The sequence below is a fragment of the Gossypium raimondii genome, chromosome 3 (genome assembly GCF_025698545.1).
Source record: "Gossypium raimondii isolate GPD5lz chromosome 3, ASM2569854v1, whole genome shotgun sequence".
Classification (NCBI taxonomy): Eukaryota; Viridiplantae; Streptophyta; class Magnoliopsida; order Malvales; family Malvaceae; genus Gossypium; species Gossypium raimondii.
The window spans coordinates 57,399,186-57,422,486 of record NC_068567.1 but is presented as its reverse complement, the minus strand read 5'-3'; the positions used below and the strand labels follow the sequence as shown (position 1 = coordinate 57,422,486).

General features: G+C 32.7%; 2 protein-coding genes and 1 long non-coding RNA gene across 5 annotated transcripts; 2 read left to right on the top strand and 1 right to left on the bottom strand.

The window, feature by feature from the left end:
* The first annotated feature begins 343 nt into the window (after positions 1-343).
* LOC105794918 (cytochrome b6-f complex iron-sulfur subunit, chloroplastic) lies at positions 344-10,545 on the top strand. Of its 3 annotated transcripts, none has more exons than XM_012624305.2 (5): positions 344-506; positions 614-855; positions 1,240-1,357; positions 1,673-1,855; positions 2,182-2,623. In XM_012624305.2, exons 1-5 carry the CDS (start codon positions 468-470, stop codon positions 2,281-2,283), a joined length of 684 nt encoding a protein of 227 aa, XP_012479759.1. In that variant the 5' UTR covers positions 344-467; the 3' UTR covers positions 2,284-2,623. The 3 variants fall into 3 exon arrangements, with proteins under 3 accessions (XP_012479759.1, XP_052484542.1, XP_012479758.1); XM_052628582.1 differs by lacking the exons at positions 614-855; positions 1,240-1,357; positions 1,673-1,855; positions 2,182-2,623 and adding exons at positions 8,728-8,969; positions 9,354-9,471; positions 9,784-9,966; positions 10,295-10,545 and having other exon boundaries at positions 394-506; XM_012624304.2 differs by lacking the exons at positions 344-506; positions 614-855; positions 1,240-1,357; positions 1,673-1,855; positions 2,182-2,623 and adding exons at positions 8,454-8,620; positions 8,728-8,969; positions 9,354-9,471; positions 9,784-9,966; positions 10,295-10,545.
* Positions 10,546-12,392: 1,847 nt separating this feature from the next.
* On the top strand, positions 12,393-13,354 carry LOC128039648 (uncharacterized). Its single transcript, XR_008194097.1, has 2 exons — positions 12,393-12,569; positions 13,178-13,354. It is a non-coding gene; the product is annotated as an uncharacterized LOC128039648 (long non-coding RNA).
* A 4,804-nt stretch (positions 13,355-18,158) lies between these two features.
* LOC105794916 (uncharacterized GPI-anchored protein At4g28100) lies at positions 18,159-20,431 on the bottom strand. Its single transcript, XM_012624303.2, has 2 exons — positions 19,401-20,431; positions 18,159-18,762 (listed from the first exon to the last, which is right to left on the bottom strand). The coding sequence occupies exons 1-2, from the start codon at positions 20,034-20,036 to the stop codon at positions 18,421-18,423; spliced, it is 978 nt and encodes a 325-aa protein (XP_012479757.1). The 5' UTR covers positions 20,037-20,431; the 3' UTR covers positions 18,159-18,420.
* Positions 20,432-23,301: the final 2,870 nt, after the last annotated feature.

The following is a 23,301-nucleotide window of genomic DNA, read 5'->3' as shown; positions in this document are numbered from 1 at the left end:
CTTAAAAAAAAAAAAAAAACCAGAACTGAAAAAGAATGGAAAAGGAAGGTGAGTGCAGGCCACATAAAAATGGGTGTTACAAAGAAGCAAACGCAGAGCAGAGGAGAGAAACATAAAGGAAGGTGCGTGAAGGCCACGTAGAAATGGTGTTACAATGAAGCAAACGCAGAGCAGATGAGAGAAACATATACGCTACGTCGGCCCATTTAGTTGGACCAGGACCCAACTCACCTTGCAGTATGTGAAAGTCCTTAATTTTTGTGCGATTGGGCTAGGCCACTTGAAACGAAGAGCGAGAACCATTGTCCACATTCCACAAACATGTGGCTTATGTGGCAACCATAGCTTCATACGTGCCTTATCGTCTTGCTACGTTGATCGATAGAGCTTTGATCACTCATCTCCATAATAAGGGATGGAAAACACACGCCATCGGTCTCACCACTAAACCCCAACTATTGTTTATCATGGCTTCCTCAACTTTCTCCCCTGCAGCTCCTTCGCAGGTGTATCCCAAAACGTTTCATTACTTTAAATTACTCTGTAAATTATTCCTTCAAGACTTTTTACTGAAGGTCTTTTTTTTGTTTGTGTGTGTTCTTGTATGAAACAGCTATGCTCCGGCAAGAGTGGCATGTTCTGCCCATCACAAGCGTTTCTTGTGAAACCAACGAGGACCCATTTGGTCAAAAATGAAAAGGGAATGAGGATCACATGCCAGGCCACTAGCATCCCCGCCGATAGAGTGCCAGACATGGGCAAGAGGCAGCTCATGAATCTGCTTCTGTTGGGGGCTATTTCACTCCCCTCAGGTTTCATGTTGGTTCCTTATGCAGCCTTCTTTGTCCCATCTGGGTAACTTATCCTCCTCTTTCCTTGTTCAGTTCCTAATCAAGTATCGAGATCTGAGGGTGCTAAATGATGCATCTAATTCTTATAGGCAGAACAACATGATCGTGGTTAAGTATGACCGCAAGCATGAAATTGGTCAAGTATTAAGTTATCTGCAATATGATGGTAGTAAATATAGAATTGGTCCTTTATTTTATCAATTATAAGCATGTTCTGAAACCATGGAAAAATAGTTGTTCAACTAACTGTCATCAAATATTAAAATTATAAACCATGTTATTTTCCCTAATTAAGTGGTTGATGAATTTTCATTTAAAAGATTTGGCTTTACTTGATAGGTTATCTCATTGTCGTTTATCACTGTTTGTATTAAACCTTTATTACCAGGGGACGGGGTACCGGTGGTGGCACCGTTGCCAAGGACGCAATCGGAAACGATGTAATTGCTGAAGAATGGCTCAAGACTCATGGCCCTGGGGACCGAACCCTGACTCAAGGATTGAAGGTAAGTACACATGGTGTTAATTACAGTTTGTTCTAATTGAATGTTTCAGACCATCCTAATAGCATTCAACATGAAATCTCGAAGAGCTCTGGTTTCTTCTAGGAAATTGTTTGCCATGTAAGTTCTTACAATGCAAAGTTTTGGCGGTCAACAGTGACTTATGAGCTATGCTTGCCATTGGTTGAGCTCAATCTTTTTTTATGTTTAGGTTATTTGTCTCTTGCTAATGTTAGGCATGAGAAAGCATGAACGAGAGCAGTAGCAGTAACTGCATTATGAAAGTTGATATTAAAAATGGATTTTGTTTACTTTCAGGGAGACCCAACCTACCTAGTGGTAGAGAAAGACAGAACTCTTGCAACATATGGTATAAATGCTGTGTGCACACACCTTGGGTGTGTTGTTCCGTGGAATCAAGCCGAGAACAAGTTCATATGCCCCTGCCATGGATCCCAATACAACGATCAAGGTAGAGTTGTGAGAGGACCTGCCCCCTTGGTGAGTCTGATTGACAGCTAAGTTATACATTTTTGGTTGTTTCACTCATCAACATTAGGAAAATCTCATCAGGCCATTAACCACTTGGAAATATAATGTAAATGCTCTTCTTTATTAAAGAATCTTAGAATAGGTAAATCCCTCATGATTCATTGCCAAACAAACACATATGCATTTAGTATTGTATTTAAAAGTTTAGGCATCCAAATTTTTTGTGCTCAGAATATGTTTTTGTCTCATTTTGTTATAGTTTCTTTTATATATATATATAATCTAATTGTTTATAATAATGAGTTAATGGGCAACTTTATTGTGTGATCGAACAGTCGTTGGCATTGGCACACGCTGGTGTTGAAGACGGGAAGGTAGTATTTGTTCCATGGGTGGAAACAGATTTCAGAACCGGTGATGCTCCATGGTGGTCTTAAATATCTCCACAACCATTGGCTCAGGCTGTTTGTTGGGTTATATTTGAGATTTATTCAGTCGGTATGTTTTGTAGCGTTGCTAAACATAGGTTGCAAGACCCTATTTCCAAATTAGAATTGGTACGAGTATTCTTGTTCTACTAAAAATTTATATATAGGATAATTATTTGTTACATTAGTTGTGAAAAGTATTTCACGAGCAGAGTTGAGATTTTATCATGTGTTCTTAAATTGTATTTAAAAAAAATTTAAAAAGTAAATAAGACGTGGTAAAATCTCATTAACTTCCCTTGTATTTACACTTTAATTCTTTGGTTTAATATCATTCAGCTTTATTTCATTTCACTTGTTAAAATTCATATCTTTGATATTTTTATTCAACTACCTTGTCGCCATTGTTGTGTTCTCCAAGCTTTTTCAAGAAAGCTTAAGTTTTATTCACCTTTCTTTGAATTTAAGTTACTGCACTTTTCATTTGAATATTTATTGTTTGTGTGTTTAGAGGTGAGTATGGATGGTTAAATCTTAGTTGGTTGGTTGATGGAAATGTTAGGTAGTTGATTTTTAAGTTTAAAGACTAAATCGAATAGAATTCAAAACTTAGGATTGATGGCCCTAAGGAAAAATTTAGATCAGTGAGATCAAGAGGAGATCTTATCGAGCACCAATTCGATCGTCCCAAGTTAGTTTGGTGAGGTCGAGAGATAGGCTAGACTAATTTGCCTAATTTGGTAAATTTGATGCCGAAATGGAAAATTGAGCTAATTTAGGAGCATTAGCGATTTAGATCCTTGATTCAAAGGTTAACCAACAACATGAAAATCAGCCAACCCTTGTCTATTTTTGAATTTGCTAGTTTCATAATTTGTATGATTTCCATCTTGGACCTTTTCTGTTTTTAGATAATTAATTAGTTTAATTCACCTTCAATTATGATTTGTCGTAATATGACACTTTGTGAGTAGTTAGTTAGACTCCCAAGTTGCATGCTATAGATTAGAATCGCTTGGTCACAGAACTCTCTTAGGTTCGATCCTTGGAACACTCAGGTTTTCCATTGTGACACTGAAAATATTACAAATGACCTGTCATACTTACAGTACACTGCACGTAGATTGATTATTTTAGTGTTGATTCTTGATAACTCATTTGTGACTAAATGGGTTTATAATTAATAAGCAAAAAGATAAAACTTAATTATAAATCATTTGAGCATCAACTACAAATGAATTGCGTGTTTGAATAGAAATGAATAGAATGAACAAAAAAAGAGAATTGAGAAACATTCAGGAATGATTTTGGTTTTCTCTGAAATGGAGAAATTGAATCATTTGGAAATAAATGTAGGTTTCCAAAATTGGAAATGGAAATGGAAACTTGCAATCTTATATCGGATTACTTAAAAATGATGAAAGGATAAGTTTATGTTTTTGGACTGTTTTGAAGCCCGAAAATGAAAATAAATCATTCGGTCATCGTGAACATGTTGAGTTGTAACATATTGAACGAATTTCTCAAAATTTTATTAGGGGTAAAATCATCAAAATTTTATAGAGGGTAAAATTGTCAAAATTTTACTCAAGTAAAATTTGGGTGAGAAAATTATTTAATATGTAAGTATTAAAGTTTATTTTGGGAAATAGAAAATTTTAATCAAGTTAAATCATGTTACAGAGTATTGGGTCAAAAAGGCTCAGGAAGTACTCGTAATTGGACCCGATGTGGGAGAGGCCCAAAACCCCTCTTGTAAAGAGGTGTGACGGCAAAACCCTAATATCATTAATTAAGGTTGTCACTCCTTATATACTAGGATATCATTTTTCTAGTGGAAATAAACTTTTACAAATCTACAAGGGTTCTGCCTTCTCTTCCTATAAATAGATGACACGGATATAACTGTGAACACAACTTTTTAGAGATTGTTATTTTGCCAAAAAATAGAGAGAATTTATTCTCAACTTATAAGCATATTTTTCATAATAACAATTTTAACGGTTTCTATTAAAGAAGAGAGAATTTACATTTTCACCCCTAAGGAAATCTTCTTCTACTTCTGTGTTTTGATTCATTTGGTTCGAGCCCATACTCGAAGTAGTTCGTGGTACGAGAATAGTGGAGAAGATCGTTTGGTTGAAAGTCGGAAAACATCAAGGATCTACTTATTCAAAAACACAGGTGTGAATTCCGTTAAGGTTTATTGCTATAAATATCACAAACCAAGTCGATTTTTAAAATTTTTATTTTTCACTGTGCAAGAAAATTATTTTCAAACCGAGATTTTTCCAACAATATAATCCAGCCTCCAAGTTTCGAGCAACATCAGGCGGATAGGACTCCTCTTGTTTGCAAGCTCAACAAAGCCATTTATTGTTTACAACAAGCACCACGAAATTGGTTTCTCAAGGTTCAACAATTCCTTCAAAGACTTGGCTTTATCTCCTCCAAAGTCGATTCATTCCTATTCATTCTTCAACATAGGTTGGATGTTACCTATATTATAGTTTATGTTGATGATATATTACTCATTGGAAGCACGCCACAAATGCTTGATTTGATTGTTCAACAACTTTATCAACAATTCACCTTGAAAGATCTTGGCTTATTACAATATTTTCTTTGTATTGAGGTAAAAAAAACTGGCCAGGGACTTTTCCTTAATCAACAAAAATATACTGTTGACCTGCTTACCAAGGCAGGCATGACAGACTCCCAGCCAGTTCCTACTCCTATGATCGTTGGACACAAACTAACCAAAGATGATAAAGCACTCATTCCTGATCCTTTAGGCTATCGAAGCATAGTTGGATTGCTTCAATACCTATGTCATTCATGACCAAACATTTCATTCAGTGTTAACAAAGTGACACAATATATGCATGAACCACGAGAGCCTCATTGGATTGCCGTAAAAAGAATCTCGATACTTGAAACTCTAGACTACGAACTTATGTTTTCTCCAAGTGAATTACTTTCTCTGACTGCTTATTACGACGCTGACTAGGGTAGTGATGCTGATGACCGACGTTTCATATCTGATTACTGTGTCTTTCTTGAATCTGACATCATTTATTGGAGGTCCCAAAAACAATGATCTGTTTCTAGATCTACAACCGAGGCAGAGTACGGAAGCCTTGTTGACACTGCATTTGAAATCATCTAGCTTTAGTCTTTGTTGAAAGATTTTGGTGTCACTTTACTCGATCCACCTAAAATTTGGTGTGATAATTCAAGCATTGTCACTATGGCAACTAATCTGATTCGCCATTCAAAGACCAAACATGTTTATTTGGATCTCCATTTTGTAAGGAAAAGGTGTTTAATAACCAGTTTCATGTTGGTTAGGTCCTCGCTAAACATCAGTTAGCAGATGCTCTCACCAGACCAATCATTCAGCAGTCTTTCCTTGAATTAAGAACTAAGCTACGAGTAGTTTCTAGCAATGATGCTCTATGTATGCTTTCTCAAAACAAGTCAGAAAACAGGGTGAATATTAAATGAGTAACCAAACATTCTGTCAAATGAGCTGGATGAATTTTATCATCATTGTGTGAGCTGGTTCTTATCCTCAAGGATGGATGACACGTTAGCTAGACTGTTACAACAAAAGAAAATTTGTACAAGTTGGTTAGGATATTATCAGCACCTATGTTCCCTCTTCTTGTTGTAATTAGTTTTTGAATGATTAATAGAGCTTAGCTCATATCGAGAAAGGCATTGAACAACGACAGAAAAAGGGAAAAAGAAAATGTTAAAGAGACAAGAAAGTTTAGGATTTTATAAAAAAAAATGTAATTAGTTAACAATTAGTAACGAATTTTAATTTAGTCATGTCAATTGTATTGTTTATTGTTTATTGTGTATTTTTTTCCTTTAAAATAAATTTTGGTATAATTATTTTCAAGTCTCATGACCTTTACCAATTAATTTTTTTTGACAAATAGTGCCATGTGCCAACATTGAATTGATCCACATGTCAAGTCATGTTAGATTTCAACACAGTTAAAGGGAGGTATCACATTGATAAACGAAGTTAAAGTTCAGGTACTAAAACCAACTTTTTTAAAAGTCCAGGTACCAGTATGGATGTGCAAATTTCGGGTAAAACCGAATTAATTCGGTCGGGGTCGGTTAATAATTTTTTGGAAGTTCAATTAACGGTTAATTCGGTTCGAAATCGATCGGTTAACCAAATTAACCGAACTTAATAAATAATATTATAATACATAAGTATTCGGTCGGTTCGGTTAATTTTTTTAGAAGTATAAATTAAATTAGTCGGTTAATTTTTTTATATGTTTTATACTTGTTTTAACCAAAAATATATATATATATATATATATATAAATTTCGATTAATTCGGTTAACTGACAAAATTGACCGAAAAAGTTTGATTTGGTTACTTTTTTTTGAAAAGAAATTCGGTTCAGTTAACAGTTAAGGGTTTAAAAGGATTAATTCAGTTAATGGTAGTTCGGGACGGTTACTCGGTCGGTTAACCGATTGAACACCCTTAAGTACCAGGTACCACATTAGAAGATTTGTCAAAGTCCTAGTACCAAATATAAAGTTATCTTAATAATATATACAACTATCCAAATAGGGGTGTGAAAAATTCGGGTAAAACCGAAAAATTTTGGTTAACCGACTGAATTTGGTTAATCGGTTGGTTAACCGAATTTTTTCTGTTGGGGGTCGATTAATTATTTTTTAATTTTTCGGTTAACGGTTAATTCGGTTCGAAACCGATCGGTTAACCGAATTTTTCGGTTTAACCGAAAAAATTAATAAATAAAATTATAATATATAAATAGGCCCACTATTCACCTAAACTCAATCCAAACCCAAGTATCCAACCCAACCCAATTACCCAACCCAACCCAATCATAAAAATTACAAATAATTTAATAAATAAAAATAAAATTTTTATTCTTGTTAACTTATAATCTATTCGTTTGTTTATATTATTTGATTTTTTTAAATGCGTATATTTCTATTATATGCTAAATTTTTGTACATGTTTTTTTTCTTGTAGGTTTAATGCAAATGCAGATCTTTTGGGGAGAAGAAATGGATACAAATAGAGAATATTAAAGACTTACATTTCAATTATGTGTTAATTTCAAGACTTATGTAATATTAGTGATTCAAAGACTTATGTAATGTTTTTAATTATGTAGTGATTCAACTCGGTTAATTCGGGTAATTCGGATAATTTGGTTAATTTTTAACCAAAAATAAAAAACATATAATTTTCGGTTAATTCGGTTAACCGACCGAATTAACTAAAAAAAGTTCGGCTCGGTTAATTTTTTTGAAAATATTTCGGTTCGGTTAACGGTTAAAAATTTTAAAATGTTAGTTAATTCGGTTAATGTTATTTCGGGTCGATTAACCGATTGAATACCGTTATATCCAAGTGATAATCCGGCAGACGTACATCTTCCGGACGGAAAAAAGTCCTAAAACAACAAATGTAATAGAAAAACATGATTTTAAAACTATCGTGTACTATAAAATAATCCAAAGATGTTGGGTCATTTTCTGTCATGACTCAATATAATTACCTCAATCGAAATCTAATGCCAACACAAGATAAAGAGTCTTAACTCCTAATATAGACCAAACAACCAACTAATGTAGGGTGATTTTTTAAGTGAAGCAGGACACCCAATTTATAATTTACGTACCAATCCTTTTCACTCAAGCTTTTCTTGCATATGTTGAAGCTACTTTCTTTATTAAGAACCCAAGGTTAGAGGTAGAGCTCATTGATTTTCAATTAATGGATACAAAAACATAATATGTTTCCTACATATAAAAATAAAATTTAATACATACCAATATGATTGGTATTATTATATTTGTATTAATTAAGATTTTGTCCACCCAAACTGGTCTCTGCTAAACATAGAGAACTTTAAAAAAGAAAAAAACAAGAACTGAAAAAGGAAGGTGGGTGCAGGCCACATAGAAATGGTGTTACAATGAAGCAAACGCAGGGCAGATGAGAGAAACATATACGCTACTTCGGCCCATTTAGTTAGACCAGGACCCCAACTCACCTTGCAGTATGTGAAAGTCCAGAAATTTTGTGCGATTGGGCTAGGCCACTTGCAAGGAAGAGCAAGAACCATTGTCCACATTCCACAAACATGTGGCTTATGTGGCAGCCATAGCTTCATACGTGCCTTATCTTCTTGCTACGGTAGGCGATAGAGCTTTGATCACTCATCTCCATAATAAGGGATGGAAAACACAAGCCATCCGTCTCACTACTAAACCCCAACTATTGTTTATCATGGCTTCCTCAACTCTCTCCCCTGCAGCTCCTTGGCAGGTGTATCCCAACACGTTTTGGTACTTCAAATTACTCTGTAAATTCTTCCTTCAAGACTTTTTACTGAAGGTCTTTTTTTTGTGTGTGTGTGTTCTTGTATGAAACAGCTATGCTCCGGCAAGAGTGGCATGTTCTGCCCATCACAAGCGTTTCTTGTGAAACCAACGAGGACCCATTTGGTCAAAAACGAAAAGGGAATGAGGATCACATGCCAGGCCACTAGCATCCCTGCTGATAGAGTGCCAGACATGGGCAAGAGGCAGCTCATGAATCTGCTTCTGTTGGGGGCTATTTCACTCCCCTCAGGTTTCATGTTGGTTCCTTATGCAGCATTCTTTGTCCCATCTGGGTAACTTCTCCTCCTCTTTCCTTGTTCAGTTCCTAATCAAGTATCGAGATCTGAGGGTGCTAAATGATGCATCTAATTCTTATAGGCAGAACAACATGATCGTGGTTAAGTATGACCGCAAGCATGAAATTGGTCAAGTATTAAGTTATCTGCAATATGATGGTAGTAAATATAGAATTGGTCCTTTATTTTATCAATTATAAGCATGTTCTGAAACCATGGAAAAATAGTTGTTCAACTAACTGTCATCAAATATTAAAATTATAAACCATGTTATTTTCCCTAATTAAGTGGTTGATGAATTTTCATTTAAAAGATTTGGCTTTACTTGATAGGTTATCTCATTGTCGTTTATCACTGTTTATATTAAACCTTTATTACCAGGGGACGGGGTACCGGTGGTGGCACCGTTGCCAAGGACGCAATCGGAAACGATGTAATTGCTGAAGAATGGCTCAAGACTCATGGCCCTGGGGACCGAACCCTGACTCAAGGATTGAAGGTAAGTACACATGTTAATTACAGTTTGTTCTAATTGAATGTTTCAGACCATCCTAAGAGCATTCAACATGAAATCTCGAAGAGCTCTGGTTTCCTCTAGGAAATTGTTTGCCATGTAAGTTCTTACAATGCAAAGTTTTGGCGGTCAACAGTGACTTATGAGCTATGCTTGCCATTGGTTGAGCTCAATCTTTTTTTATGTTTAGGTTTTTTGTCTCTTGCTAATGTTAGGCATGAGAACGCATGAACGAGAGCAGTAGCAGTAACTGCATTATGAAAGTTGATATTAAAAATGGATTTTGTTTACTTTCAGGGAGACCCAACCTACCTAGTGGTAGAGAAAGACAGAACTCTTGCAACATATGGTATAAATGCTGTGTGCACACACCTTGGGTGTGTTGTTCCGTGGAATCAAGCCGAGAACAAGTTCATATGCCCCTGCCATGGATCCCAATACAACGATCAAGGTAGAGTTGTGAGAGGACCTGCCCCCTTGGTGAGTCTGATTGACAGCTAAGTTATACATTTTTGGTTGTTTCACTCATCAACATTAGGAAAATCTCATCAGGCCATTAACCACTTGGAAATATAATGTAAATGCTCTTCTTTATTAAAGAATCTTAGAATAGATAAATCCCTCATGATTCATTGCCAAACAAACACATATGCATTTAGTGTTGTATTTAAAAGTTTAGGCATCCAAATTTTTTGTGCTCAGAATATGTTTTTGTATCATTTTGTTATAGTTTCTTTTATATATATATATATAATCTAATTGTTTATAATAATGAGTTAATGGGCAACTTTATTGTGTGATCGAACAGTCGTTGGCATTGGCACACGCTGGTGTTGAAGACGGGAAGGTAGTATTTGTTCCATGGGTGGAAACAGATTTCAGAACCGGTGACGCTCCATGGTGGTCTTAAATATGTCCACAACCATTGGCTCAGGCTGTTTGTTGGGTTATATTTGAGATTTATTCAGCCAGTATGTTTTGTAGCGTTGCTAAACATCCTGTGCCGTACAGTTGCAAGACCCTATTTCCAAATTAGAAATGGTACTAGTATTCTTGTCATATTCATGGAGGATAATTATTTAATACATTAGCAGTGGTCTTAAATTGTATTTAAAAGGTTTAAAAGAAAAAAAAATGTGACAAAATCTCAATCTTGTGGAATGAAAACTTTTCACTATCTATATACTAATTTTAGAATAGGTGAATGTATGTAGTAAGTCTATATTTATCGTAGGGGTGGAATTAAATCAGCATTAAATCACTAATCACTATATTAGTAGAAAAAATCAAATGAGAATTTGAACAGTATTAAAATAAAAAATCAAAGGGAGCATCACCCTTTGGAAAGTGATAGTGCAAGGCGCAAAGCGACAACAGTAGACCCATAATCTTTTCGTTTGTAGAATTTTCCCCATAAAGAAATTATGTAAGGGCATGCATTGAATAGGCGACCAACATACTCAGCCCTAGGGATTCCCTTCTTGTTTAAACAAATTGATTCCTCCAATTACGCGCACACTTCAAAACAAAACAATCTTGTTTAAAGAGCCCCAAAAGGCATCCCACCAGGCTGGCGCAGAAGGCCCTCTCTGATTCCGTAAATGCTGTAATATAATATATGTAAGTGAAACCATGGGAGAGTTGAGTTGGATCTTAATAGGTCCATAGAATATGAAAAATCAATCATTGATTTCATTTTGGGAAACCAAAATAATATATAACCGCACTACTCTTATTTATATTTCATTTTAATGTTTAAGATTGTGAAATTGTTTCTAATAAAGTTTTTGACTTTTTAAAATACTTATGTTTCTAATTGTGTTTATATTTTATTTAGTGTTTGTGTTTTGGAGGTAAGCTTACGAATCAGAGACATAAATGTGTGTGATTGAAGTTTTTTTTTTTTTTATGTTTGTAATTTATATTTTAATAAATTAGTTATGTTTATATATATTTTCATAAACTTATGTTTTACCATTACTTTGTGTATAATAGAATATTTCAATTGCAAATATTCGTATTAAGATAATTAATTTTAGTATTTTCTGTTTACTTGGTGATTAATATTATTATGTGGATATTTTATTTAAATAAAACTATGTAAAAGAATCGGTTGTGCTAAATATTATTATGTGCAAGCGTTATTGTTTTAATATTTTTTGTGCGATATATTGAAATGACTTCATTGATTAGAGTAATCGATCACACCGTGATGATGATTAATGCGCCAATAACAAAAATTGTTAGTTGCTAATCATAGTATTTTTTTATTAATTTCAATGCCATTAATATTTAAATTGGCATATTTAACTAATACCATAATTGGTTAAGGATAAGGTGAGTACTGTTGAAAAAAATTCGGTTTGAAAACAATTTTTTGTCACAACAGAAAAATAAAAAATTGAAAATTGAGTCGGTTTGTGATATTTATTGTAATGACCCAAAATTCACAAGCATCGGAAAAAAAGTATATTATCGGGCCTCCGCCTTAGTAAATTGAGTTCGAAAATAATTATTAGAAATATTTACTAGACTAGTTGTGTGTTTAATAAGGTATTAATTGGGTGAATTTAGTTTAATTAAGAGAAATCAGGAAAAAGGACTAAATTGATCTAGGGTAAAAGTTGAATTATAGATTAATAAAAATAAAAAGATTAAAATAGCAATTAAGCCATTAATAAGAAATGGGACAGTAAAAGTGATAAAATCTTAGATTTTTATGTTTTATATATATTATTTTATTATATAATATATTATATTATATTATATTGTATTATATTATATTATATAAATTAAATAGATGACAAATGTATGGTAAAGATTAAGACAAGTATAATAGTAATAATTACATAGGTACACTTGTAATAAAAATAAATATATGCTTAAATAATAAGTAAAAGATTTTTATTATTATTAATATTATTAGTTATAATAAAAGAAATAAAGTAAAGTAAGTAAAGTAGAAAGACAAAGAAACAAAAGAAGAACAGAATAGAAACAGAGAAAGAGACGAAAAACAGGGGAAGAAAAAGGGAAATAAAAAGAAAAGGGGAAATTGAGATTTTAAAGCTTCAAGTTAATTGGTAAGCTAAATTTAGCCCTTTTCTCTTCATTTTGATGTTTTAGAAGCTTTAAAACAAAGTTTTGTTGAAATTAAGTGGAGGTTATGGAAGTTCATAGGTTTTTGAACATGATTCATTTTGAACAAGTTGTTAAATTAGAGGTTTAGTTGATAGAATTTCTAGTTAGAATAGATAAAAGATTGATTTGTAAACTAAGTTGTAAGTTTTACATAGTTGGGATTAAGTTATAAAAAGCCTTAAATTAGGGTTTATGTTGAATAAATGAGGAATTGAGGGTTTATTTGATAGAGTTTCTAGTTAGAGTTGATAAAAGGATTAAATTGTGAACTAAACTATAAGTTTTGAATTTTAGGGATTAAATTGAGGAAAATTTGAAATTAGTGAAAAAATGCTGAAAAATTAGTAGATAAATTTGAGTTTAGAAGAAATTTGAGTAGAAATAGAGTGTGAATTAAGTTAGAAAAAATAATAATAATAAGTAAGCTTAGTTAAAACTAAATTGGGAATAAGTAGGAATTGAATAAAATTTAATTATTATTATTATTATTATTATTATTATTATTATTAATGATTGTAATTAATAGTGAAAATAATTATTATTTTCGTAGCTAACAAGGAAAACGAGGCATCGGCATCCAAAGGAAAAGAAAAGATCGTTGAAGAGTAAACGCGTATTCCGGGTTTGTATTACTATAACTTAATCTATTTAATAAATGATATATTGAAATTGTATTCATGAGGCATTTAAAGTAAGGTAAGTGATAACATTTGAAATTAAGTAAGAATATGTGTAAATATTGAAATATATGTGAATTGAAATAATGGATGTTTTGAATTGTTTGAGTATTTGAGATTGTTGTGGAAATGGATTTGAAATTCGGAAAGTAAAATAATACCCTATTAACTTATCGGACTAGATTAGATACAAATGGCATGCCATTGGATTTGTGATGTGATGATGAGATTTGTAATTCGGCTGAGAAGATGATTTTATTATTATATGCTTCGGTTTATCCGAAGAGGCATTTAATGCCTTATTGGTGTGTTAGGGAGGATATGATACATTGGTGTGTTATGGAGGATTTAAATAATTCCGGGTGTGTTTAGGTTGGATAATCTGGTGTGTTTGGGTGGAATCCGCGTATCTGTCAGAGTCCGAGCTTTGTTAATAGGGTAAATAATTGAAATAAAAATTTAAAAACGAAATTGTTGATTTGTCACTATAGAAAAATACGAGAAAGAATGTATGAGTTAAATTATGAATTGAATTAGAATGAAAATATATATATATATATTTAAAAGTTATGGAATGATATATGAATATGTATATTTGGTTTTTAAGTGATTTATAAAGATTATGGTCAATATTTGAAATTTTATTATTATTAAATAGTTTAATTTATAGTAATACCATTGAGTATAAAATACTCAACAGACGGTTGTTTCCGTCATGCAGTTGTAGAAGTCAAGTATTGAGCCAGCATCCAAAACCAGACCCGACTTTAGCAAATTTTGGTGATGTATATTTTCTTTTAGAATGTGGCATGTACATAGGATGTGTATAAACGTTATTATGTTTTGAATATAAATAGCTAAAATGTTAGTATTATAAATCTAAGAATTTTAATGAAAGAAATTTATCCATTCCAAATTAATTAGTACATTGATAAATTTAAATTGATATTAATTAATTGAGTTTGATTAGAATGCATTTAGAATAGAAAATAAGAATGTGAAATGAATTGGTTGAATTAGCTGAATTGGTTATGTTTGTAAAAATTTATGGTTTTATTTGCAGGAGGTTTAGTGTAAAAGTAAGCAGAAATGTTGCCGAAATTTTTATAAAAAAAAAAGTCAATTTGTAATTTCTATATGAATTTATGATTTTATCTTAATATGTTTGATATTTATTTAAGAATTATTGTAAATTATCAGATATGTCCGGTAATACCTCGTAACCCTATTCCGGTGATGGTTTGGGGTTAGGGGGTGTTACATTTATAGCTATAAACATTTCGTGAAAAGTACATGTGCTTTGTGCGAAACGAATCCTTGTTGTTCCTGACTTTCAACCAAACAACCTTCTCCGCTATTCTCGTATCACGAATCACTTTGAGTATAGGTTCGAACAATCACGAATTAGACACAAAATCAGAAATAATTTTCTTACTTTCTGTAGGAAGATAAATCTCTCTTTATAGAAACTAGTAGAATTGTTATTCCCAGAAAATAGAATTTGTATTTAGAAATAAATTCTCACTATTTTATGGAAGAATAATAATGTCTCAAAGTTGTGTATAACTTATGTATTTTTTAGCCCTACCAGTGCAATCTATCTATAGGGAGGGATTGGATAATCCTGGTTGAATTAGTAAAATACAAATAATATTTATCTGATAGAAAAATAAGTCCCCTAGTTCTATTAGGAGAGAGGGGTCGCTAACCCTAATTGATTATACTAGGGCTGCCACCCCTCATACTTATTATGAGGGGTTTTGGATCTCTTTTGTATTGGGTTCAATTACATGTGCTTTCTAAACTTTTAACCCAACACTTTATAATTTAATTCAACTCAGCACTTATTTTTCTATTTCCCAAAATAAATATTTAAAAATTTGATTTTTCAATTAAATAATTTTCTCAACCCAATTCTAATTCATTAAAGTAATGACAACTTTACCATAAAAATTTATAAGAAAATATATTTAATTTCCATATCCAATGGATTCACAATGACTAATTAATTTAATTTTATTTTCAAACTTCAATTATTTGATTAAATAATGATTCAAAAAACTTAAATTAATTCTCAGGTCATTTCTATAGTGAGAAACCACGTTCATTTCCAAATGTAACTCATCTCTCTAACTTTATCATTTTTATTCATGTGTGTTCATTTTATTCTAAAAGCAATTCATTTCTCATTTCATCGAGCTAGTGAAGGAATTGATTGGACATATGTAATTAGGGCTCAAATTATTTAATTAAGTTTCAGCTTTTCGCCTATTAATAATAAACTCATTAAGTCGTGAAGGCATCCCACTATAGCATTCTGACCGAGCTCTCCACAATTACATACCATTACGAAAGTTACTCGATCAGTGCTCGTCCAATGACCTTGCTATAAGTGTGTTACCCTCATAGGATATTCTTAATCTCTTTAAAATAAATTCGTTCTCCCAATATGATCTTATTTTGTCTCATGGTAATTATTACATTTTCTTTCATGAAAAGTTAATTACTATCGAATAGTAATTGAGTTATTTATCACAAAGACAAACGACTCATAGTCACGTTTACTTTTCATCTATCATGTAATGCCAATGAAAGGATATCATTTATCTATTTCTTGGGTTATTAATTTCACTATTGTTAATGATGTTACATACTATAGAAGTTGTATACCTAATGCACCAGCTTTCGATTCCTTATTTATTTGAACCCAAGTTTTTACTTACAATAAAGTATACGAGTCACACATACATAATTCATTATCTACTCAAGATTGAGATATGCCACATTATTAACATCACAAGTGAATAAATCCATAAACGGATTCAAGATCTATTTTACTTGGGTTATGTTTGATGTATTGTCAGTCCAGTTAATCAATTTATGTCTCTATCTTTTAATAGTCATCTATTTCGATACTCAAGACAAAACATCTCCCTGATTGGACTTGATAGATGTCATATAAGTTTTTCAATTGGTTTGCTCATTTTTTATTATACTAAGGGCATGTTTAGGTTCATCTACTAATATAAGTTGTTTTTCCATATTACGATCCGACCACATAACACCACTTAGTATTAGTTAAACATTAGATAACTAGTGAGCTAATATTTTCTTCCATTTTATTTTTCGTGTAAAAACCATTGAAGACAATATAGAAAGGGTATTGATGTAATTTATAGAAAATTTTATTAAATCAATCTATTCTAAAAAATACAAGTATACAAACAAATATACTACACTTAAGACACCAAATCCAACAACCTGCATATGAGTACTCAGTTCGAACCCCAAACATAATCACAACCTAAGTATGAGTCTCTAGGTACATCAATATCCCAAGCAAGTTCTTACCATCTGAGGTCATCAATGATGGATGAGTTCTTTAGCTTTGCACCTCAGTACTCCACATCTCTTGGTCAAACCTTTTGGACATATAATTTTTTTATTTACTTTTATACACCCCAAGGTTCATTGATGGATGATAAGAATGCAGGTTTGAGAGAGTAACATTATGTCACTCCATAATCACACGATTCTACTCACCCAACATTCAAATCAAAGTAAAACATGTATACATAAGATTGCCTATCCACAGATGCTCTTAGAACCTCTGTATACGAATCATGAACTCCATATTGTTGATTTAAAGGAGTGACATTTTGTATCGACTCAACATCCGCTAACTCAGCGAACAACTCAACTGGTTCAAGGTTACCAAGTGAACAATACAGTGTAGTCATAGGCTCCACATCATCATCCTCTACAAGTTGCATCTCCTTCTATTTGCACGGAGTTGATGAAATTGAAAATTTGTAGAATTGTCTGAACATCTTCCTCCCACAACATCGAGCAATTTTTACACTAATATTTTGTTTGATTTCATCAAGTTTTACACTCTTGTTAAACATCATTCTTATTTGATGACATGATTCAAATATACAACAAACTTTCATATGACAAATTACTCCCATCAGAATGGACGTATATGAAGAATTGGTTATTCATCTTTTATATGAAATCTGTAAAATAAATTAAAAATAAAATGCTATTAAAACAATTCATACTATTATAAAACAATAAAAACATTTTATCAAACAATGTAATATGCATCTCTTACTAGAAATTATTATCAATATATAATCACATAATTACATAAGAGAAATAAAATGAAATTACATAAAAATAATAATTACAAATTAACCTTATCAACTCAAATTTTATTTCGAAGTCCAAAAATTTTTGATTTATGAAATGAAAAAAATTTATCTTCAATCTTGATTTCTAATAACTATAGGGATCTAAGTTTGAGACTTATGCCATTGTTTCAAACTTAAAATTTCTCTCATTAAACTCTAACAATTCAATTTTTATCTCATTTTGCTTCGAAATTGATAAACAACAATAGATTTGTTTTTTTGAATACAAATTTGGTCCCACCATATTATTAGACGACATCCTCCCCAATGTAACTACTTAGTCACAATGCCCCAACATTTTTTATATATAATTTAAATTGGTGTTGCAAATATGTCAGGCGACATCAATTTAAAAAAATAATTTTTTTTATATTATTTAAAGAAAACTCATAGCAACACTACTTAAAAAATAATTCTTTTTCCGATTGGACAATGACAAATTGCTTTTGGGGCTAGTATCGTCTAACATATTAACAGTACCTAAATTTATTGTAAAAAATTTACTATTTTCTTAAATTTTATTGTAAAAGACATACTATTTAAATTTTTTTGTATTATTTATGTAAAAAACCAAAATATATGTAAGCGAAGAAAAAAAGAAGGGCGAATTGAAGGAATAATGATGAAGCTGTCGTATGAAGAAATTGGCAGGCAAAAGTTGAATAATTGTAACTACACATTAATAGAAGACTGTTCCTTGTTCTCGACCTCGACTTCCTCAGTTACATAATGTCAAACAAATCTGAAAACAAGCTGAAATGTACAATGGACAAGAAGACAAAACGACCCCGCATTAGCCCGTTTCTCACTGTCTGTTACCTAACAAAGCTTCACGTGAATCCCCGACAGTCTCAGATGACTACCAAAAAAATATAGTAAGAGGCAGCAACCGGCAAAAACCACATTGTCACCCACCGCCGCTACCCAAATAGTAAACCCAAAATGATAGGGGGCAGAACCGGGAACGTAAAAGACGCCCACGACGGTGGTGACTTTGGTGAGGACGACTGAGCCTTCTCGAACTGAAGAGAATCAACTGCTAAGGGCATGTTCTCTTGATCAGGGCTGCACTTGGACTCGTGAGGGTGCGCACTGTACATTATGGCCCTCAGCACGGCTGAAACGGTAGGTATGTAGGCCGTTTTGTTGCGTGCAAGAAGCCATGTCAGCCCCATGAGCTGGCAGTCTCGGTTGAACATCTTGCTGGCTCTGTCGGTGGTGCTCTTGTCTTGCGTTCCGTTCTTGTTGTATCCGCCTTTGAGCTGAAATTCCCAACCACAAATAAGGGTGTTTTAGAGATTTAGTTGAACTGAAAACTAAGAACTCAGGTCAGGACTACACCATCATAGCAGCTAAGTTGGTGCATGGAAGGGGAAAGGTAACGGGGAAGGAAATCTTGGCCAAACGTCTATTTGTATGCAATGAAAAAGGATACTAGCCCTCATTGATGCACATGACAATGTCACTTTCTTGGGTCTACCAGAATGGCCTTGATTCCTTCCATAAAAATAGCAAAAAGTAGACCCTCTTTACCCTAAAACAGTCCCACCTTCAAACAACCCACTCCTCCATCAGTGGCCATTACCAATCTACAATTAAAAACTAACCTCAAAGTTTTGGGTTGTGAAAGCTAATTGCAAAGTAGAGATTTTTATAGAGCAATCCTTTTTATATTGACCTTATTAAATGCATTTTCATTACTTTTAACATTAGAAATCTGAGAGAGCAAGTATATTCTGATGAGGCAGAACGAGTTTTAAGACAACATTCCTAGAGAAAAGATGAAAAGATTAGAGCTGGAATTAATGCATTTCGCATGAAGGGATTGTCGGACTCATTAACTACTACGCAGCCTATATAAGGACCCAAGAAGAGGGAATAAGTTCCATTAATGAGTTACCTTTTGGAGAGCACCGAGGCATTTGGTACACCCAGCATAAGTAGAGTTCCTGCAATTCTTCTCCAAATTTTTCACAGCAGCAGTGGGTGTTGCATTTCGGTGGTGGCCGGAAACGTTAAACGCAGCCGGGCAACTCAAGGAACTAATCTGGTGAAGCCTTATCCCACAAAAACATAAAATCGCATCGCAACTGGCGTTTGGTTGAGGAATCCTCACACGCTTACTTAACAATGAGTCTTGTAACGAGTTCACACACTTTTGCGAATCGTCCGGCCTCATGGGCTGCTCCGGCAACTCCGATTCCGCTGGAGCAGGAGCCGTGACCTCCAAAGCATACCTGGCGTGAGCTGCAAACAGCCACGCTGCTAAGACGGGACAGCAGCGGCTTCTGTCCAGGTTGTGGCCACAGGCGTCGTTGACACCGCCGAATAGCTCGGCTGACAAGTCAAGCCGGCAAATTTGAGCTTGGGTTTGAGCAGGGAATGCGGGGACCGTGTTTGGGGATGAGTAGCCTCCAGGCTTTAACGGCTCATCGGAACCGGGAACCGGTTGAGCTAGGAAACCGGCGAGAGAATGAGGGAAGAAAGTGAAAGAAAATAATAGAAAAAAGGTGGAAACGAGGGGAAAAGCAACCATGTTATTTTTATCCGGTTGGTTTTACGTCTAATGATGAGGTTTTGTTTTACCTTTTAGACACTTCTTTTCAAAGGAAAAGTGAAGGTGGGAATGGGAGTTAGAAGGGAGACGACCTTGAAACTGGTTCGATAATGATGATTCCCTTTTCACATAGGAGAAGAAAAAGGGAAAGAGATATGTAAAAAGGTCGTGGTGCTTTGTGCCTTGTTCAGGCCTAACATTTCAAAATAATAATAAGCTGTAAACTATAAGCAGCCTATAGAAAAAGAAGAAAAAATGGAAGTGAGAGAGAGAGAGGGAGTGAGAATGGAGATGAGATTGGGATTGGGTATCTCTTCGCTCTCTCTCTCTATGTGGTGTTTAATCAGGAATTCTGGAGCTTCTTTTTACCTTTATCTTCAAAGAAAATGAGAAATGACAGGGTTTACCTTATAAATATTAGATAGAGAGAGGATAACAGCTTAGCTTCAGAGATTTTTCCTTAATTCATCTTAAGAAATTGATTAGTAAAACATGAGGATTATTAAATTATTTTAAACTTTTATATTAAATAAGTTATTAAATTATTCTTTCACTTATATGGATTTCTTTTATTTTTATTTTAAACAATCAATAATATCATATCAACTAAGATATTTGGTTGGTTCGAGTCCGCCTAATGTTGGCTTAGATTTTTCAATTCTTTAAATCTGGTGCAAAGAATAATTAAAATATATTGATCATTAAACACATATGAACTTATCAGTGAAAAACTTGTATTAATATATTATTTTTTAAAAAAACTTCATAAATTTTAATGACAATGTTTATTTTATTAACACATTAGATCTAGGTTTTCCATTCAATATATATATATATATATATATATCCAATGTGTTTTAAACATACTTTAGGTTGGAGTTGAGTTAACAATTGGACTTCAACTAAAAAAACAAAACTTAATTGATGCAATTCTAAGACTTTGAAAACTATTATAGCATTGGTTGTATTCTATTAGTACAATTTTATAACTTTTTTGGTCAAAATCAAGGTATCTACCATTGGTAAAACTGACTAATCCTCTTGCCTAGGTGCTTTCCAAAAAAATAAACAACTAGCCATAAAATGTACTGCATTCTCATGGACAAGGATTGAACTCCTAATTTGATAGTTAGGATGAGATGAGCAACCACCATAACATACCTCTTAGTTGTACCTTTTTATAATTAATAAAATCCACCTCTTAGTTGTACCTTTCTATAATTAATAAAATCCATTTGCTGAGAAAATATTGTAACAATTTTAAAAGTATAAAGATGAAATTCGAATTTGTTTTCTTGTTTTTCATTTGAGCTCTTAAATTGAAGGCTTTTAGAATCAAGTTGGTAATTAAACTGGTTAATACAGTAACTTATTGGTCTAATTGGTTCGATTAAATAAATTCTTAAAAAATTTACAAAAATAATAAATTCAATCAATTTTTAATTCCATTCACTAATTTGATGCATCCCTCAATCAACTGTGGATGTAATGATTCATTAAAACTAATTGGCCGTACTAAATCCAAGTTTTAATGGGAAAACATTTAGAAACAAAGGAGAGAGTGAGATGAGGAATTGGCCATATTCTTCTCCTTTTTTGAACTCTCTATTTCTTCTGGCCCCATGCCCTCCTTTTGATATGAAGCCAAATGCCTCCACTCCCCCTCTCTCTCTCTTGCTTGTTACTATATTTTGAAATCTAGTACTTTATCAACTAATCACATTTTAACTCTTTTAACTTTGTGATTTGTATTTAGGTATAATTTTAGTTTCGCCTAAGTTTTTATTATAATATTGTAATAACAAATATGGTTTTTGTACCATCAAGTTTTTTGAGCTCAATAATCTTAAAAAAAAATACACTTAACATTCATGAATGTGGAATTTCATAAAATATATAAATCTAAATATTTATATTTAACTTTGATTGATGAAAATTTTGATCCTAATTAATAACACTCATAATTTTTTTTCAAGTATGAAAAATCTAACCCTAATTAATATGCATTGAATCTCACCTCCTTCATTTTTTCATACAATAAAAAATCTACTCCCATTAAGCTAATTTCTCAACCCTTCCAAATTCTTACTTTTTACCTTTAATTTGGGTTATGTTGTTTTACGTGCCATAAACATGGTAATTTTTTTAACCTACTATTAGTTTTAGTATTAATATTTTAGATTGTAACAAATGTTTGATGATTTTTTTTATTTCATTTTATTTATTACCATGTGGAATGAAATATTTGATGATTGTAACAAATGTTGATGTCAAATCCATAACCATTGCATGTATTTGCCTTTTCTTGGAGGCCATAATCTTGTTCCCACACGCACCTAGTAGCCTATGCTATTGGAATTCATGTACATGGCATTTACAAGGGTGATAACTTAAACAATTGTTGTAGATGTCATTTATAGAGATGATCTCTTCCCATCCATTCTCATTTTCACTAACCCAAAAGGTAAGAAAATATTTTATAACATATGCTAAGTATGTCTTCTTCTATATTTTTCAATACCAAATAGTTTTTTGCAATAAATGAATTTAAAATTGTAAATAAAAATATTTTCAAAATTTATCAAATGGATTAAATTCCAAATTATTGATAATTAGAGACCAGCATTAAAAAGAAGAAGAAGAATTAACACCTTTTCTAAATTATTGATAACATAGTAGAGCTTTGTTTATTGATGGAGTCATCATTAACGTATTAGACTCTAATGGAAGTTTAAGATAGCTACCACAAGGGATTACTTGCCACCATGTCAATTAGTGGGTGGGTTTGCCTTTTTCTTTATTTTTAATTTTTCTGGTCAGCCTAACATTTGTCACATTTCCCTTTTTTTATTGTTTCTACTTTAATTGTCTACTTTTGCATCTTCATCAAATATTTTCCTAAAAACCCACTTTATTAGTTTACTAAATTTTCTAAAATACCAACTAAATATTAAATAAAAACAATAATTTAATTGCCAACTAAACCTACTGTGAAGGCATGGGATGTAAACAAAAGGGGCCGCCAGTCCGTCAATGAAGACGATGATGTACTCAAATCAAAATAGAAGAAACATCCGCATCTCTTCCTCTCTTAATTAATTAAACCATTTCTCTAATTAAGTTTTTGTAGAAAGTTGGAATGAGTTCACTTTGTTAATACTCAAAAGTGTTGACATGAAGCGGTTCACAAAGACAGTACGCTCTCTCTGTATAAACTATTAGTTTTTCAGGAGATCGATTGGAA

Coding starts and splice junctions, on each gene's coding strand:
- LOC105794918 (XM_052628582.1), top strand. CDS start 468: ATGGCTTCCTCAACTTTCTCCCCTGCAGCTCCTTCGCAG. Junction 507..8,727: donor CCCCTGCAGCTCCTTCGCAG/GTGTATCCCAAA, acceptor TGTATGAAACAG/CTATGCTCCGGCAAGAGTGG. Junction 9,967..10,294: donor TGAGAGGACCTGCCCCCTTG/GTGAGTCTGATT, acceptor GTGATCGAACAG/TCGTTGGCATTGGCACACGC.
- LOC105794916 (XM_012624303.2), bottom strand. CDS start 20,036: ATGGTTGCTTTTCCCCTCGTTTCCACCTTTTTTCTATTATTTTCTTTC. Junction 18,763..19,400: donor GCCTCGGTGCTCTCCAAAAG/GTAACTCATTAA, acceptor TGGGAATTTCAG/CTCAAAGGCGGATACAACAA.